The following is a 19818-nucleotide window of genomic DNA, read 5'->3' as shown; positions in this document are numbered from 1 at the left end:
CACATAAAGTGAAATGTGTAATACTTTGCATTGTTCGGCTTGTCATACCACACAGCCCTTTATCATAGAAAAACTGTGGAATTAATTTAGGAATTAGAGATGTTTCACTACAGCAAGGAATCTGAAGAAGAAACAAGATTCAACTCTGATTTTCACAATTTTAGGAGAGTGCGATCAATTTTTGCATTTGGCCTTGAATTCTGAGTCTTTTTTTGTTCATTAGCAGAGAAACATCCATGTGCTTTTTCAATGATAGAGCCAAGGATTATATTATAAAGAGGGTCTACATATTCCTGTTAAGTGCTCATTTTGAATCACAAAGTAAACAAATCTCTGATCTCTCCAGGGAGCCGCGGAACAACTAGAGGCACCCAATTTGATACACACAGCACGAGCAGCAGTTACCATGAAAACTGGGATACAAGAAGTGGCTACACAGAAAGAGATCGATATGATCGAGACCAAAGCAGAGATGCTTCCTTTGATAGGCGTGCTCATGCAGAAAGGGATAGGCGTGAAAATAGAGATCGAGAAAGAGGTATGGGCAGCAATTGATGATGACAGTTGGTACTTTGAAGCCAAATTAGTCGTCTTCAAAACCTGCCTCAAATCGATAAATGTTTCCTTTGAAAGTTCTCTGTATCCTACTCTTTGGATCAGGAAGGCCTATTTTCAATGTTGAAAGTAAATTTGAAATTTTGTTCTTGAACTCTGAGTTTTAAGGAGTGCTGAGGTAGATGGGGACATGGGGGCTAGAGGTGGAAGTAGGCAGTCTATATGATATGGAGGCCATGGAATTGAAAGCTCATCTGGGTGTTAGAAAGTCCGCTGAAGTTGTGAACGGTCTGGCTCAATCTGAGACTGTGACTAGAGACGGGAGGGAATCAGTAGCTAGGGAACAGAGATTTTGATGGGGGTCAGAGACTGTGCTTCCCAATGTTTAATTGGAGGAAATTTCTGCTCATTCAGCACTAGATGTCGAACAAGCAGCATCAAATCAGAGGCAATGGAAGGATTGAAAAAAAGTGGTGATGAAGTAGAGCTGGATGTTGTCAGCATACATGTGCAACAGGACATGGTGCTTTCAGATGATTTTGCCAAACGTTTTGGAATCTGTTTAAAATTGAAGACCTATCGTTGCACCTTCATGTCTCTGGAAAGTAATTATTTTTAAATTCTAATCCAACTGGTCCTGGTTCCTTCCAGATGAAATGGATCAAATGATGTTCATCACCTCTTTCTCACAAACAGCCTCTAAAATAATGTCAGGGTACCAGTGGGTGGAAAATCCATTGAAAATGTCTATGTCTCTCTCTGCCCCCCCCCCCCCCACCCAGCGTTGCTCATCCCGCCGCGGCCCCCCTCATCTTTTCCGTAATCTGCGCAATACTAAATAACAAGCTGGAAAAAACTGATATTGAGAACACTAGCTAAAATCATAATCCTACAATATCTTAAGAGTGAAAATTTCTGACAGTAACATCCAAAATTAGCAAGAGTCCAGCAACATTCAACAAGAAACATATTAAAATCACACAGGATCTTTCTATTGCTATAAAGCACAATTTTTGTGTTTACATAATCTAAACATAAAGATTTAAGAAATAGGAGCAGAAATAGGCCATTCAGCCCCTTGAGCCTGCTCCACCATTCAATTAGTTCACGCCATTTTCCCCGCACTATCCCTATACCCCTTGATATCTTTACCATCTAGAAATCTGTCGATCTCTGTCTTGAACACACTCAACAACTGAGCCTCCACAACCCTCTGGGGTAAAGAATTCCGAAGATATCCCACCCTCTGAAGAAATTCCTCCTAATCTCAGTCCTAGATGGCCTACCACTTATACTGAGACTCTGGTTGTAAACCCTCATGGGCAGGGGAAGCACCTTCCTGCATCTACCTTGTTGAACCCTATAAGAATTTTGTATGTTTGGATGAGATTGTCTCTCATTCTTCTAATCTAGAGAATACAGGCCCAGTCTCCTCATTTCCCCTCATAGGACGGTTGTGCCATCCCAGGAATCAGTCTGGTGAACCTTTGTTGTAATCCTATGGCAAGCATACCCTTCCTTAGGTAAGGAGACCATACCTGTATGCAATACTCCAGGTGTTGTCTCTCCAAGGCTCTATACAACTGCAGCAAGACTTATTTACTCCAATACTCAAATTCTCTTGCAATAAAGGCCAACATACAATTTAATAAATAATTCAAGGAAATATAAATAAAACAAACTATATCTAAATATAGCTTTCACACCTCAAAGTTCCGCATTAGGCTCTGTGCTGAATATAATTAATTAATTACATTTTCTATTCCCCTCATTAAACATACAAAAGACAAGAAAACAGCTAAAAAATTATTGCAGGTGAGCTTCAAGATGACTTTTTGGCTGTGAAAGAAAAGATATGGAATTTTGCAATAGTAGCTTTCAAAACGGAATTGAATATATCCTTGAAAAGGAAATTCTTGCAGCGTTATGGTGGAAAGAGAAAGAAGCAGGACTAATTAGGATAGGTGTTTCAAGGAGTGGGCACAGACATGACGGACCAAATAGTCTCCTTCTGTGCTTAAGATTCTATATGACTTGTTCTTTACTGATCCAGGTGCTCTTTTATTTTACAGATCACACAGCTAGTTCTGCTACACGACATCCAGGGCGGACTGATGATCATGATCATGAGGACAAAAAAGATGAGCGGAGATCAGATCGAGAAGAGAGGAGGGATGATAGGCTAAGGGAAAGAGAACGCGAAAGGGATCGTGACAAAGATCGGGACAGAGAGCGAGAAAAGGAAAGAGAGTTAGATCGAGAGCGGGAACGAGAAAGAGTCCGTGAACGAGATCGAGAAAAAGAGCGAGAAAAAGAACGGGAGCGTGACAGGGGCAAGGAGAGAGAGCGAGAGCGGGAAAGAGACAGGGAGAGAGACAGAGAAAGAGAAAGGGACAGAGAAAAGGAGAGAGAGAGGGAGAGGATTAAAGAAAGGGACCGGGAGAGGGAGAAGCAAAAGGACTGGGATGAGAAGGATAAAGGAAGAGATGAACGCAAAGATAAGAAGGATGAACTGCGAGAGGATCGAGATTTGAGAGAAAGTCATGGAGAAAGAAAGACAAGGTAAATTCATTCTAAGTACATTTGCAAAGTTAATCCATATGTTTTAACAGAACAAATGTTCAGTCTCGCTGCTTGAACTACTTAAGGGCAAATTGACGAATGCATTGGGTTAAAGAAAAATTAGTCCAAAGTCTGATGCTGTTGCTAAATGCAGGTTGGAAGATCATTAACTGATTCCCCCGCGCCCCCCCACACATAATAATATTTTCATGATTTGGCTAATTTTGTGAATACTGACTGCTAATCAATTATCAGCACCTATGTAAGTTAGCTTTCGCAAAACAGCAAAGCAACACAGTTGCTGTTGCATAATGAAAAATCTTCTGGTAATTCTGATTCTTTTCAATGGGGAAACAAAGTTGAAGTACTGTTTAATTTCTGTAGATCTTTTAAGTATCCTAAACATGACAATATCCTTGGTCCCAGGATGCAGTCAGAATACTATGGCAGACTAAGAAGCATCTTTCGATATTCCTAATAGGGAATGTACCAAGAAAAGCATAAACGTGAAATTCTTACATTGGAACATAAGACATACCATAAATAGTTTAAATTATAAACTTGGCTGAGGCTGGGCAGATTGTCTTTTTGTGAGACACCCATTTGCAAGGTACCTTTTCCTTTTTCCTTCTTTGGGTCTTTCTCTGCCAAAAACCACACTTAGCCAATAAGGCAGGCAGTTGAGAGTGCTGCTCTCAGAGCTGAGCAAGAGCTGATTGGAGTAACTCTTTAATTTTTGTTGCCTTCCTCAGGAGAAACTAACTTTTACTTACGGCTTCATAGTTGTATGGCAGGCATTGGGTACGTAACTAATTCACACTCTTGCCTTCCTTATTAATGCCATGACACCTTGTGCGACCAATTTGCATACCTTATCAACATAGAGATGGCACTGCATGATTAGGATGCAGTTAGGATTGTTTCAGTTATTAGAGAAAACTCCTATTGAGATCAGTTTCCACTCATGTTTACCTTTTCTGTGGTACATAATTAACCTTTATGCATCACTGGCCTGCATCAGGTCAAGAGAAAGTTAGAACTTGCTTAAAAACATGCTTGTTTTACCTGTATTGTGGATTTTGTTAATGATGCTCCAAGCATGATGGAAATAACATGTGTAGTAACAGTTGGTCAACGTCAATTATCTTTAATGTGGAGTATGTAAATGTGACTTACTAAATTTGTACGTGCATAGGCTAGTATAGAATGAAACTCATCGTGCAAGGGCGAGAGTGTCTTGCAAACAATTATAAAACCATTAACTAGATTATGCACGTAACTTTTGATTACAAAAATGGTTGTTTAAATTGAGATATTAAAATGTTTGATTAATGTCTTAAATAATGAGTGGATTGATGTTCAAACATATACATGTAAATATTTAAGCAGTTAAGCATAAATATGCAAATACATGCATGTTTAAGTATGAATTGAGAAAACCTTGAGCTGAATATTTAAAGGGTTAATTTTCGAAAGAAATATTATTTCTGGAAAAGGAGACATGCTATTGAAGCTTTCCATCTTGCACTCATCAAGACAGCTCACAAGAAAATAACAACAGTAAGGGAACAACAGTTTGTACTAGGGAATGGCTATTCCCAAGCTGAAAAGCTTGGGGGATAGTCATTCCCTGGTTCTTTCGCCATGGCAATGCCTCGACCAATCAGAGTCGATCTGCCTGGTTCGAATTTGAATAAAAAGCTTGGCAGTTAACTGATTCCTGCTGCATTCCCCATGGCAACATCTCTACCAATCAGAGTCCACTTGCCAACCAATCAGCACTCTCTTCTCATGCAGTATAAATTATTGTTCCTTTTACAGTTGTTATTTTCTTGAGCTGTCCTGATGAGCGCAAGGTGAAAAGCTTCGATAGCATGTCTATTTTTTCAGCAGTACTCAAGTTCTCTACTACAAAATGACAATGAATATTATTTTGTTCCTCAACCAAAGTAAAAACTGTCCCACAATCCCCAGCACATTTAGTTAAAATGGGAAAGGTCTTGTTATGTAATGTTTCCTTCATTTAAAAATTATTTTTCAAGAAAACTTTGTGCACCACATACTGTGATACTGCACTGTGAAGATCAACAGGTCACTTTTGCAGCAAATTGGTTGTTCTTGACCAATGTGCATTTGGGTACTACAGTGGGTTTCAACCCCTCAGACTATGCATGGGGCAAAAACAGCCCATTTTCCTGCTCTTGAATGCTTTCTGATAATCTGTGCTGGGAATGTATGCCTGTAGAGCAGTGGGCGAGGACAGGATCAGTTGGCTGTGAGGATCCCTGCAGAGCCCACTAATTGTAACTGTCTACATTCACAGCTGAGTGGCAGAAACTTAGCCTGCCAAAAGGTTGCTAGAGCCCATGGAGCCATACCCCAGCATGAGTTATATCTTGAGAACGAGAAGAAGAAAATCAGATGATCAATCAGTGCAGCTATGGCTGAGATAAATTGAAATTGCAACGTAGGCTTTGATTTAAATCAGGGCTTCACAAACTGTGAGTCGTGATCCCAAGTGGGGTCACACGATGAGACTTTGGGGTCACGAGCTCTGGCAGCAATGACTGCTGCAGAGCTTGGACTGATTTCTGACAGCTTGTTGGTGGGCATGGCCTAATGAACTGCTTTCTGAGGCCTGATTAACAGCAAAAAAAACGCCAGTAATAACATAGGTGCTCATTTTCTATAGCCTGGCTTTTCAATTCCTGCACCCCCCTGTCTTAACCCCACACCACTCAACAACTATCGTACTGCTCCCCTCCCCCACCCCAAATTTTCTCTGTGGGGTTACTTGAAGTCTGAGGCATTAAAATGGAGTCACACTGGGAAAAAGTTGGAGAAGCAATGCTTTACTTGCGTTTTGAGGAATAATATAAGCAGCAATTATTTTCTCTCGCTTTTCCAGGAGACTTAGCTGAGCTTTGGGACCAGTTTCTGATTCCTGAGGCACTTTTGTGCCAAATTGTACCCAAGACTGCTTCCCATTGATTCAAAAGTGGCTGTACAAATGGATCTTATGAGTTGCTGTGCATCCAGTGTGTCCGAAATGCTGAATTTATACTGATTTTGTATTTAACCAGAAAACGACCTCGAACTGAAAGCAGTCTCAGTCCATTGGCAAAGCGTGCCCGTGAGGAATCTCCTGACAGTGATACCTACAACAGTAGTGATGAGAAAGGTAAGTCTAGCGTGTGTATTAATTTAATGAACCCAGCTTTTTCAAGTCATTAAATGGTGGCTAACAAATATTCTGTACACCACTGCATTCCTGCGTTGTGTGAAAGGCTTTAATCACTGCAACCTCTTGACTACTTGATATGAAATTGCATGAGTTTTTCTAAAAGTTAATTTGTGGGGAATTGTTACTCATGAGGAAGTCTACCCTTCCTTATTCGCATTCCATGTTATTCACCTACACATACGGACTGAAAATCTGCTCTAAGGGCTCTCTTTAATGCTAACCTTAAGCTGGCTACAAAGCCAGGAGTGTCCATAGGTAACCTAACTCTCCACTCTTCTTTCCTGCTCTGCACAGCAACATGCAAGCTGAATGGGGTGAAAATCCACTGCAGCAATATTATGGCAACAATTCCATCTGTGTATGATGCCTCCTAAATTTGTACAATCCATATGTGTGCAATCTCTTGCGCATCATTAACACCAGTTTTTGCTTTGCAACATTATATGCAATAAATAGCACTAATGTTATTCCCTTGTATCATTGCTCATGTGACTTATAATAATGGACCATTTCCCTGTCTTTGAATTTACTCCAGGAACTTTGATTTAGATTATGCTGCAGTCAGCTTTCATGTTGGTCGATAAAATCAGTGCTGCTTGCCTGCATGTTCTCTCTGTTGACCTGACCAACAGATGGAGGTCTTCACTCCTGTGACTTCACTGGTTTGGAAAGCTGTTGTTGTGGAGAACCAAGGTTACAATAAGCAATGCCAGGGGTAAAAATGTCAAACTGCCATTTGGCAGGTGGCTGTAAAATTAATTGGCCATATGGCAGTGTTGCTGAATTTATCCAATGCATTTCCATGTATCTGGGTGACAGCTGGAGAAAATTGACTTAGAAGTGGTTCAAATGTTTTAATCATGCAGGAGGCTTTTCAGAATGAACAACTTGTGTTAAATTTAATAATTGCTTTCAAGGTTAAAATTGCACTATTTAATTGTAACTTAGTTGATCACCCATGGTATTGTTTATAGAGATGAAACCTTGTTTCTCAAATCTCAATAAAATAAAAGCGAAATACTTCGAATGCTGGAAATCTGAAATAAAAGCAGGAAATGCTGGAAAAGCTCAGCTGGCCTGGCAGCATCTGCGGAAAAAGAATAATGTTTCGAGTCTGTACGACTCTTCTTCAGAGCTCTGATACATCTAAACAAAACATTAACTCTGTTTCTCTCTCCACAGATGCTGCCAGACCTGCTGAGTTCTTCCAGCATTTTCTGTTTTTATCTCAAATCTCAACCTTTGTTGACTTTCGCAATCAAGATAGATTGAAGAGTTTCCCATTGTGCAAATTCATATTCAAACACCAAATTGCATCACCAGAGTAACTTTAAGAAAAAATGCTTTGGAGCCATCCCCCAGTACATAGTCTTGTTTCACACCATTTGAAACAGGGAACAATCTGAACAGAGACAGTGTACACTTTGCCATGCATTCCACCATGCAGTTGCTTCAGAACATACGATCTTCTCAATAAAATTTCATCCTATATCTTAAATCCGGCCTGATTGATAGTGTTGAAAGCTTTCAAATCAATAAACGTCTGTATAAAAGTTTTGATTTTGCTTCCTGAATTTGGTGAGCGACAGAGATTATGTCTCTGAGTCCTCAGTTAATCCTGAAGCTGCATTGTAATTCCAGAAATCTCCTTTGCATTATGTTTAGGAGCAGGCAGTCAAGAAGAATCTAACTCAATCCTGTGAACTATAGATAGAATTAAAGTGCCCCAACCTTTACCGCAGTCCGACTTCTCTTCTTTGTTCTTATATATCTTAACGCACCCTTTAGGTCTTGTAGGTCCATCATTTCTCTTTATATTGCGTAGAATTATATTAATTAGCAGCGCAGAAATAACCCATTTGACCCAAACAGTCAATGTATTTGTGCTCCACATAACCTCCTCCCACCCTACTTCATCTAACCCTATCTCAGTATCCTTCTATTTCTTTCTCCCTCATGTGCTTATCTAACTTTCCTGTAAAAGCACCTATGCCAATCTCCTCAGCTACTCCATGTGTCAGCAAGTTCTCCTTTCTAGCTGCTCTTTGAGCAAAAAAGTTTCTCCTGAATTCTTTATTGGATTTAGCAGTGTGGACAGAACAACATGTGCAGACACTGAGTTAGAAGCACTGGGAAACCTGGCCAGGAAATTGTAGACCCATACTACCTAATTTTTAGCCTGCTTAAATTAACCAGGCTGCCAGCCTTAGTTTCCCATAGAGTGCTGCCTATGAATTCTTCTCTACACTGGCAATGTCCAACTATGGAATCAATTGTTAAACTTTGTAAAAAGCTTCCTGAATTCAACTGGCAGTACTTTGGGGTGCACATAAATGCATTAAAATGATTTTTTTTTAAATTAAAACAATTAATTGGATTTTGCTTTCCATTAAAGTATATCCACATGATGCTTTTGGACCTGCAAGACAAGAAGCATGATGATAAAAAGATAAACAAAATGAAAATTTATACCCAAGATTCTATTGGAGCAATGCACAAATGCAGCAGATGTGGCTAGTACAGTTGTAGAGTTAATTTGTTAATGTCCCATCAATTTCTGAATAAAATGCATTTTTGTTTCAGGTGAAAAGCACCGGTTGTTGAGTCAGGTTGTACGCCCACAAGATTCTCGCTCTCTTAGCCCACCACGTGTCATTGAAGACAGAACAAGCAACTGGAAAGAGGATGACAGAAAGTCAGACAAAAAGGAAAGCACGAGGAGGCGTGAAGACCATACAGTGAGAGAAAGGGTTGCTTCAGGGGACAAGCAAAGGGAGCATGTTGCAGATACTGTTGAGAGCTCACGAGGCAGAGAGTCAGACAACACAGTTCACCATGCTGCTGAGGATAGAGAGGTACCTCCAGGGCTTCTTGACTATGGTAAGAAAAAGGCTAAAGGACAGCGAAAATCTCAGAAGAGAAACAAAAGGGATGAAGACTATGTACCTGAAAAATACATTCCGGAGCCTGTGGTGGAGGAAACTTTGGTTTTGTCACCCAGGAAGCTTACAAAGAAGAAAAACGTTGATAAAAAGCGAAAGCGCTCTAAGGGTGATTCAGAGCCTTCTGATGAGGAAGCGTTGCCACAAGCCAAAAAGTGGAAGGGGCCCAGGACTCCACCTGTAACACTAAAGGAAGAATCTGTAGAAGAAGTGTCTGAAAAGAGTGTTGAAGGAAATGCCCAAGGAGGAGGTGATGTGGTTTTCAGTGACTGGTCAGATGGGGATGTGCCGGATCGCGAGGAAAGTATAATTTCTGACAAGAGTGTCGATGAATCTCGAAAGAAAAGTCATCGAAGTAAGGTGGAGAAAATAGAACTTCCTACCATAGCAGACGATCGTCCACGTAAAACCAACGAACACAAACGAAGCAGCAGCCTTGGCAGTAATCGAAGCCGGACTTCAAGTCGTTTGCGATCACCGTCCAATGAATCTACCCACCGCAGTGGGGATGACCAGGGTGGTGGAAGGAGACTGCAGCATGGAACATCACGAGATGGACAGAAATATAGAAGTATTGAGCCTGGTGAACGGAAATCCCGAATAGACCAGCTCAGACGGGGGGAACCCAGCCGCAGCACCTCCTCAGGTAGTAAGATTTTGACCTTCCCTTGATGTATTAGCACGCACGTGTTGCAATATGCAAAGTAGATTGGTATCTTTTTACATGGAATTTTTTCACACACTGTTGTGATTATTCAATGTAAAGAAATCTGCAGAAAACAATGGCTAGGTTTACCATTAATGAAGTAGTGATCCAGAATAAATCTATACAAAGAATGGTTGTACTTGAGGATATTAGAAAGGACTTATTCTGTTATTACAACATAAATGTTAGTGTTTATTAAAAGTTTTAAAATTCTATTGAACAGTGTATTTCCCTTAATCACATTGCAATTGTCCTTGATTACCTGCCAGGACTTTTCATGCTACAAAGCTTTGCACAAAATATTACCTCATTGCCTGCACATACCCAATTTCCTTCCACTCAATATAAATCCAACCCGACTATCCAGTCGAGATTAACATCATTTTATGTCATTCGTGTTGTACCTGTCTTCATTCCCATGCCTCATGTATCACTGTAAGTATAAAACCAAATATTTGGGCATTCTTTCTTTACCCACCAAAGTGAAAGCTCTGCTGTACTCTGTACAATTCTGCAGGTAGAATTAAGAATAAATAGGTGATAATTTTAACTGTCTGTTTGAACACTAGCTGTAATCTCAGTTGTTTAGTTAAACCACTTAGCAACTGAGCCACACCAATTAGGAAGATCCCAGATTTTGTCCCCAGTGCTGTTAATTGATCTTCATAAGGAAATTAGACTTGTACTTCAGTTGGGGTACTGAAGCCTAAGGAGAAAATGAATATTGATTCCCTTGCTTCTATCTAGTCTCACCTGGCTGGACATGTGAATATCAGATTAAGCTACTTGTTCAGCTGGATGCCTGATGTGCATACAAATCCATCACCATGCTTAAGAATTTCCAAACCAAACTACTGGGAAGTTCACCCAGGCAGATTTTTGCTCGCCAGGCATAGAGTGCTCACTCATCAGAGGGACACAGCTTACAAACACAAGTCCAGAGAATTTTGGAGTACTTTGACTGGAGCCCAGACCTGGAGACCTCAGGTATGTTCAGGCAATTCTACAAAACTTCAATCAACAATCGCACACCCTCCCAATACAAAGTGCGAATAGGGTTTCTGCTCTTTGTCTAGCCAGGATTGCTACCCTATCCATAGGGCTTTGGGTTCCAAAGTTATGTGGTGATTAGTAGGAAGAATTCCAGCCCCTAGGTGCCAGGGCCACTGATTAAGGTTGTGTTAGTGAAGCAACTTTTAGTGATTGATGATATCTTTGTTCCTCTAGCTGACTTAGACTTGCACCTTCCAAGTAATATGTGACCTACCTATTCATTGTACCAAATATTTTCTACCTCACATTTATCTGCTGATCGTCATTTGCCAATTATTTGCCTACTCTGCAAGTTTATCCATGTCCTGTAATTTATTGCAGTCCTCCTCAATATTGGCTATCCCCACTGCGCCCCCTCCCCCCACAATTTGGTGTCATCTGCGAATTTAGACATTGTGTTTTTGATTCCAAAGTCTTGATTATTGATGTAAATTGTGAAAAGCAGTGAAATTTAATGCCTCTGCCATTTCTTCTCTGGACTCTTAAAATACATGGATGCAATCCAAATGGGTTAGGGGTCCCAAAAGCAGATGTTTCTTGATTTTTTAAAACTAAATAATTCTGCAGATCCGTTTTTGTTTTATTAATTGATTGAGATCCATTAAATCTCAGCAGAATATGTTTTCACAAAACTTCATGAAGAATCTTTCTTTACCTTTCGGCTCTTTTTGACGTTGCTTCATCTGGAAATTATAAGTGTCTGCATTATGTTTCCAGAATTACTTACATCTTTAGCAGGCAGTAGTTTTAAAAGAATTTATCCAATGAAATATTGATTTTTTTTTCTTTCATGAATTCTCTTTGAGAATTTTCTTTCTCAACAAAATTAAAGATGTTTGAGCTGAGAGTTAGTACAATTTTGATTTCACACAACTAACACTCCCAGATCAGAACATGGTTAAAAATTCCCTTTGCTCTACAATATGTCTCACCTCAAACTTCGGAAGAAAAGATTGACCTGGATTTCTATAGTGCCCTTCATGACCACTGCCTGCCCCAAAGCACTATTATAACCAAAGAAGTACTTTTAAGTATGGTGACAGTTGTTGGGAAAAAAACAGCAGTCCATTTGCACCTTGTAGCTCCCACAAACATGGTGATGATGATCAGATAATCTGTTTCAGTGATGCTGGTTGAGGAATAAATTTTGGCCAGGACACACAAACTCTCCACTGCATCAAAACATGGGACCTTTTACACCCACTTGAGAGAGCAGACAGGGCCTTGGTTTAACCCCCTCATCTGAAAGACATCCCCTATTGTGATATTTTTTGATTTCCTGCACCTGCCTTCTAATTTTTACTAATTTAGTGCCTGTTATGCTGAATTAGGGTTGGTCATGTGGAAAACAGAAAAATTAATATGATACACCCTGCTGTATGGTTCTGGAATTAAGCATGTAACCTAGTCCATAGAGAGTTTAACTGTTCACCGGGCCCATGCTTTTCCAGATATCAGAACAAATGTAGACACTACTTTCCAACCTTGGAGGGATGATCCTAAAATTAACGTGCATACTAATTGGAATACTGTTGACTCATTTAGTAAGTTAAGTTGCCAATTTTTTTTTGATGTTTAGAGATGCCAAAGGATGGCATGCCATCAATGGGAAATAAAGGTATGGCAAACATCTATCCCCACAATCTTTAGCGTGATAGTGCCAAAACCAATGCCAAAAGCATAACGTGTGCACTAGTTATATTAAAAGGGCTTTGTATCACAGCAAGAGCATTCTGGAATTGAAAACACAATAGATTAAACTCTTGGTTGGAATGTCACTTGTTTTCTGAATTTACTTATTGATTTGACTATTCAGTTTTTATTTAAGGGCCTGGTTTGTCAGATGGATTCGCTGCTAAACATGCACCCTGTGTAACTGTGACTGTAGCTATTGATTGAGGGAAGACAAGAGATGGTGTTATCATGTAGCTAGTCAAAATAGTTGTGCCATCTTCTTGATAAATAATGCAAGTCTTTTTCATGGAAAAATGCTTTCAGAAGTTTTTTTTTCACTTTAGTGATTAATTGGTGTTAATGTGTTTCGTAGATCGTCAAGATTCAAGGAGTCACAGTTCTAGACGAAGTTCCCCTGAATCTGATCGGCAAGGGCGCTCCAGGGCTGGATCCTTTGAGAGTAGAGAAAAGCTTCAGGAGAGTGAACATGACCGAGATCGAGAACGACGAGAGAGAAGGGAATGGGAGCGGGATGGGGAACACCGGGACTGGGTTAAGACCAGGGACAGAAATAGAGACCGACGAAGAGAGGTCAACAAGGAGAGAGAAAAACCATCAGCAGAAGTGCCTGATAAGGAGAAAGAGCGAACTGTAGAATCTGCTTCCTCATTGGAACAGCCCCGAGTAGAACCAAGACCAGGAAGAGAACCTGAGAAACAATTTGATCAAGTTGAAACTGCAGCTGTAATAAGCTGTGAAAGAGATGTAAAGGAACTGGTGAAAGAGCCAGAGAATGAAGAGATACAAGCTGATGAACCCATTGATAGCATTGAAGGTAGTGTTTAACTACAGAACAGAGAAAATTTGCTTAAAACTCTAACTGAACCAAGCATTAATCAAAGGTGCCTATATATTTATATAAGTGAGAAAATCATTGGAGAATTACCTCGCCTCTTGTTCCGTGCACTTTCTAGTAGCTGGTTATAGAGTGGCATTGAAAGACTTTGATAGAGTAAATAGGGAGAAATTGTTTCCACTGGCTGAAGGGTCGGTAACCAGAGGGCACAGATTTAAAGTAATTGTCAAAGAGCCAAAGAGGTGAGATGAGATTTTTTTTAGTGTGATGAGTTATTAAGACTTGAAATGCATTACCTGAAGGGATGATGGATACGAGTATATTCGTAACTTTCAAAACGGAATTGATAAATACTTGAAAAAGAGCAAGTTGCAGGGCTATGGGTTATCATGGAAAGAGGAAGGGAGTGGGGCTAATTGAATCACTCTTTCAAAGAGCTGGCACAAGTACAGTGTCAGAATGGCAGCCTCCTCGACTGTAAGTTTTTATGTTTGATGGAGGCCTGGGAGCAGAGCTCATTCTGTGCAATTGCTAATGAGTTATAGAGTGGCATTAATGGAGGCCTGCGAAGGTGGCTTGCCATTTCTCTTGGAAAAAATCAAGTCCCACCAACACTGCTAATATGCTTCAAAACATATTGAACACCTCTCTATAATTTGCTCCATTGTTTACAAATGAAATGAAGGGCAAATAAATGTGAATATTTTAAAGTTTTGTCACTGCATCTTAATAACTTGCATTTATATGGCACCTTTTATGCAGAAAATGCATGGAAGCATAATCAGACAAAAATAAAAGCTATGCTGAAAAAGGGTGTGTTTGAAGGAAAGCCACAAAATTGGAGAAGTGGAGAGATTCAGCGAGAATTTCCAATGGGCCTAGATAGCTGTAAGTGCCACTGTCAATGGGATTGGCAGATGCACAAGAGACCAGAGTAAGAGAAGTATTACGTTGTCTGAACTTTGTAGGACTGGTGAAGGTTACAAGGGCAGGGAAGACAAGGCCTTGAAAGGATTTTCAAAATTTTCAGACTGTTCGGAACCTTGGTGTCGTATTTGACCTCACGATGAACTTCCAACCACATATGTGCGCTATCGTTTAGCCTGCTCATTTCTGCCTTCATAACGACACCCAACTTCAACCCTGCCTCAATTCATCTGCTGCTGAAACCCTCAGTCATGCCTTTGTTACCTCTTGACATGACTGTTCCAATGTTCCTGGTCTCCCAAAGAAAGCTTGAGGTCATTCAAAACTTTACTGCCCAAGTCCTTACTCACACCAAGCCCCTTTCACCTATCACCCCTGTACTTTCTACTTACATTGGCTCCTATTCAAGCAACGCCTCAATTTTAAAATTCTCATCCTTGTTTTCAAATGCCTTCATGGCCTGACCCCTCCCCATATCTGTCATTTCCTCCAGCCACAGCCAAGATGCACTCATCTGATTCTGCCCTCCACCACTGGTGGCCATGCCTTTAGCCGCTAGGCCCTAAGCTCTGAAATTTCCTTCTGAAACCTCTCTTTCTTCCTGTAAGGCACTCCTTAAGACCTGTCTCTTTGCCCTAATATCACCTATGTGTCTCAGTGTCTATTAACATTTTATAATGCTGTGTGAAGCAGCTAGGCATTCTATTATGTTAAAGGTGCTATATAAATATGAGTTGTTGAATTTATTTTTAATTTATACATATGCATGAGAATTTAAACTCAAGAGCACTGAGGGACCAGGACCAAATGTAGGTCAGCCAGCACATGGGTGATGAATGAACAGGACTGTGCAGGATAGTACATGGAGAGCATAATTTTAGATGTGTTGCTGTTTATGGAGAGTGGAGAACGTGAGACCAGATAGGGAAGCAGTATTATCATTGAATCTGAGTGATGACAACAGTTTGGATGTGTTTCAGCAAAAGATGAGCTGAATGGAGTATAGGCACACAATGTCTGGAGTTGGAAGCCAAACTTCATAAAGCTCATTGAGGTTGTAAATGGTTTGATTCTACCCGAGTAGGAGGAAGGAAATGGAATCGGTAGTGAGGGTACAGAGTTCATGTTAGGGACCAAAGATGATGGCATCAATTTTTCCAGTGTTTAACTGTAAAAAAAAAAATTGTGGTCATCTAGGATTATATGTCAGACGGAAATCTAACATCATAGAGGCAGTGGTGAGTGGGTGGAGAAGTTGAGCTGGCTGTCATCTTATCCCCATATCGTCAGATCATGTTGCCAAGGGACAGCCTTTAGATAAAGAAGAGGATGTCAAGAATAGACCAATGGGGACTCCAAAGGTAGCAGTGTGGGGAAGGGAAGATTAACCATTGCTGGAGCTACTCCAGCTACAATTGAAAAAGTCAGAATGGAACAACAGGAAAGATGTTCTACTAAGCTGGTCATCATAGATGTGGCATTTAAGAAGATTGTAATGGTCATGCATGTCAAAGGTTACAGAGGGGTCAAGAAGGTCCAGGAGTGCCACAGTTTTTTTGACTTTGATCTATCGTTAAGTACTCGCGAGTTTTTTTCACTGTTCCATTTTCCAGAGCTTTTGGATTTGATTTCTTTATCAATAATCAATTAGTACATTTTGTTTATATTATGTTTCTGAAGACACTACAAATATAAAGTGAATCTGACACAGTATGTAGTATTACATGCTAAGATCAGGGTGTCTGCAATGGGTGGTTGGGCCTGGCCTTTCAGGAGTTTTTCCTCACTCGCCTTGAGGACAATTGGGCTGGGTTAATGTTCTTGAACATGCAGCAAATTGGGAGAAATGATACTCCTACTTCTCATTTGTTGATGTATGTGTGCTTTGTTCATTGCTGGAGAGGTGTAGGATTCTAGGAAGTGGACCTAATATTTTTCCAACCTTAGGCAGAGTCTGAACATTACTGTTTTGACTGGCTTGGTTCCATAGGTGTTTTACCCTGCATGTTTACGGTGAAGCACCATGTGTGCCTCCACTGTAGCAAGTTAATTACTGTCAGTAATGAAAGTTACTCTAGAAAATGTGTGCAATCTGTGTCATCTAGGATATAAAGCTAGGTGGGAAAATAAGCTGTAAGGAAGATGTACATTGATCGCAAATAGATATAGACAGGTAAATGAGTGGGCAAGATGATGGCAAATGGAATGTAATGTGGAAAAATGTGAAGTTATACACTTTGGTAGGAAAAATAGAAAAGCAAAATATTTGTTAAGAGATGAGTGACTGGGAAATGTTAATTGTTAGAGGGACTTGGGTGTCCTTGTACGTAAATAACAAAGTTAGCATGTAGTTCAACAAACAAATCGGAAAGCAAATTGTATGTTAGCTTTTATCAGAAAGGTATTGGAATGTAAGGGTAAAGAAGCCTTACTGCAATCATATAGGGCCCTGGTAAGACCCCACCTGGAGGACTGTGTACATTTTGGTTACCTTACTTGCCTTAGAGGAAATGCATTTAAGGTTCACTAGTCGACTGATTCCTGGGATGAGGTAATTGTCTAGTGATGAGACATTAAGTAGACCGGGCTGTTTTACCTAGAATTTTAAAAAATGAGAGTTGATCTCATTGAAACATTTAAAATTCTTAAAGGGCTTGACAGGGTAGATGCTGGGAAAATGTTTCCCCTCTCTGGGGAGACCAGAACTAGGGGCCACTGCCTCAGAATAATGGGTCAGCCATTTAGGACAGAGCCAAGGGAAAATTTCTTCACTGGGAGGGTTGTAAATTTTTGGTATTGTCTACCCCAAGGGGCTGTGGATGCTCAGTTGTTGAGTATATCTAAAACAGAGGCCAATAGATATTAGGATACTAAGGGAATTGAGGGATATGGACAGAAAAGTGGAGTTGAGGTAGATCAGCCATAATTTTATTGAATGGGAAAACAGGCCCGAAGGGCTGAATGGCCTACTCTTGTTCATATTTCTTATGTGCAGGCAAATGGATTTGACGTGATTAGAAGGACTGTGGCACCCTGAACTGCCATCTGGAATAACTGGACCTAGGGATGAGATAAGAAGGTGTGCACGTGTGTGGCTAGTTTCTCCAGCAATTGTCTGTCAGACAGGATTGAAACTTATTCACCTTGGTTCTCCTGTGTGTTGTTACATGGTATATTAATGATGCTGTATCTCAAACACTTTCATTTCTCCCGTTATCTGGCAGTCTTGGTCATGTTTCCAGGCTCCACGCTTTCTATGGGGTTTGCTAATGCAGAAGTAAGTCCAGTGAACACAGCTGATTTATGTCAGTGTATACCTTTGGACTTGAGGAGGTGCCATTCTGAGGGCATTGATTTATTTTGTTTAGGAGTTTAAGAAATATCACATATCTTGGAAGTGCTGGTACATGTACTTTTGGGTGAGTGGAGCTTGTCAGCTAGTTGTTACATCTGACCTTGAGAAGACTTGCTTAAGTTTGGCGATATCCTTCCTTGTCACAGTTTCTGAAAATACTTACGATAAATGTTTCTTAGAGTTCCCTGTTGCACCAGAGTGTAATGCAAATGGGCTGTGGTTTTGTGTGGAGTCCATGTTGCAGTCAATAATTTATCCCATTAATTTCAAGAGTTACACACTGCCATCTAGGACAAAGCAGCCCACATAAATGACTCCCCATTGATCACAAACATTCATTCCTTCCACTGTGGCTGCACTGTGTACTACCTACAATTTGCATTGCAGCAACTTGCCAAGGTTTCTTTGACAGCACTTTCTAAACTCAATCTCTACTGTTTAGAAAGTCAAGGGTAGACTTGAAGTACACGACCACTTGCAAGCTCCCCTCCAAGTCATCTACTATGCTAACTTGGAAACATATCACTATTCCCTCATTGTTGCTAGGTCAAAATCCTGGAACTCCTTGCCTAACAGCACTACGTGTGTGCTTACAACTGGTAGTACCTTCACATGGATCACAGTAGTTCAAGAAAGCAACTCCCCACTACCTGCTTCAAAGGCAATTAAAGATGGGCAATAAATGCTAGCCTTGCCAGCAATGCCCATGTCCCATGAACAAGTGAAAGCAACATTGTTAGTGTTGCCATGTGACAATTTTTTTCTCTTATGTTACAATATAACTCAGATCCCATTCTGTTTCCAGAGGAGGTGGTCAGAGACACTCTCATGTTGTTCGAGTTTCAGACAGTGTGGAGTATAGATGCAGTAGATTGTCAAACCAGATGTATAAAATGTTGATAGGATACATTGGTCCTCCTGGACATTTAATAATTTAAGTCCATACTTTCCATTAATTTAATGCCATGTTCTTAATGTAACAACAGGGAGCGCCACTGCACATGCAAGGATGTGTGCTCTTAGGTTTCTCTTGGATCTAGCAGTTACTGTGAAGGTGCTACCAGCTGCAAATGCACCTTGTCACTATCAATTTGAGATAAGTAGTTATAGCAAAACTGAAGTAAAACTATATTAAAAAGAAGCAATGGACACCACCAAAATGGTCTGTTTCATTTAAATTTGTTAAGGGAAGGGGTAAGGAGACTGAGTATCTGAAGTTTTCCTGTTTATTCATTCCATCAGTTTAGTCACCAACATGCTTTTCTTTTGCATTTAGGTGAGCAAGATGGGAAAGTAGATGATGCACAGTCCTCTGTGTCAGGGCCTTGTGAAGAATATGAGCCAATTAGTGATGATGAGCTGGATGAAATACTGGCAGATGATGCAGGAAAAAGAGAAGAGAACCAGGATGAAGAAAAAATATCAGGTACCTCTTTAAAAACCTGCATTATGTTTTTGTACAATGAGTTTTGTAATAGTTACTTTGTAATTTTTAATTGATAATTACACATGGTTAAGAAATAACAAGGCATATTCACAAAATCTAAATTGAACTTTCTCTTTGTAGTGCATGACTTGTCTTTTAATGCAAAATAATTAATGATTTAAACCTGGTCATGCTCAAGCGTGTTTCATTATTTCCTTTTATTTGTAAAAGGATATTGCCATTTACTGTATTAAATAAGGTTGCATTGGACACTGTCCCTTTTCAGACAGGCTTCCTCACAACGGAATTACAACCATCATGTTTCCCTGACCCTTGAGTACATAAGGATTCATTCTAGACTCCCTTGGTTTTGTTCTCATTTTGTCGTGATTTATTGTGATTTACACCAGCAAGAAAAAGATCTTCAATTAGCAGTTTACACTGTTGGTGTTCAGTTGTGTCTGATCAGTAGTTCACTCAATTGTTGCAAGTTTGCCTCACTCTATTTCACAGTTCTT

General features: G+C 40.1%; 1 protein-coding gene across 9 annotated transcripts in view; it reads left to right on the top strand.

The window, feature by feature from the left end:
- The window catches only part of zc3h13 (zinc finger CCCH-type containing 13), a 98742-nt gene that overhangs the window by 63857 nt on the left and 15067 nt on the right, over positions 1–19818 (top strand). For 8 of the 9 annotated variants that reach the window (XM_041211270.1, XM_041211264.1, XM_041211267.1 and 5 more), the window contains 6 exons: positions 347–538; positions 2628–3117; positions 6201–6298; positions 8945–9949; positions 13110–13571; positions 19151–19300. In XM_041211270.1, the coding sequence (XP_041067204.1) occupies positions 347–538; positions 2628–3117; positions 6201–6298; positions 8945–9949; positions 13110–13571; positions 19151–19300 (2397 nt within the window). The remainder of the gene's footprint in view (positions 1–346; positions 539–2627; positions 3118–6200; positions 6299–8944; positions 9950–13109; positions 13572–19150; positions 19301–19818) is intronic. The other variant, XM_041211269.1, reaches the window with a different exon arrangement.

Source organism: Carcharodon carcharias, chromosome 18 (genome assembly GCF_017639515.1).
Source record: "Carcharodon carcharias isolate sCarCar2 chromosome 18, sCarCar2.pri, whole genome shotgun sequence".
NCBI lineage: Eukaryota > Metazoa > Chordata > Chondrichthyes > Lamniformes > Lamnidae > Carcharodon > Carcharodon carcharias.
This window is presented reverse-complemented; position numbering and strand designations above follow the sequence as displayed.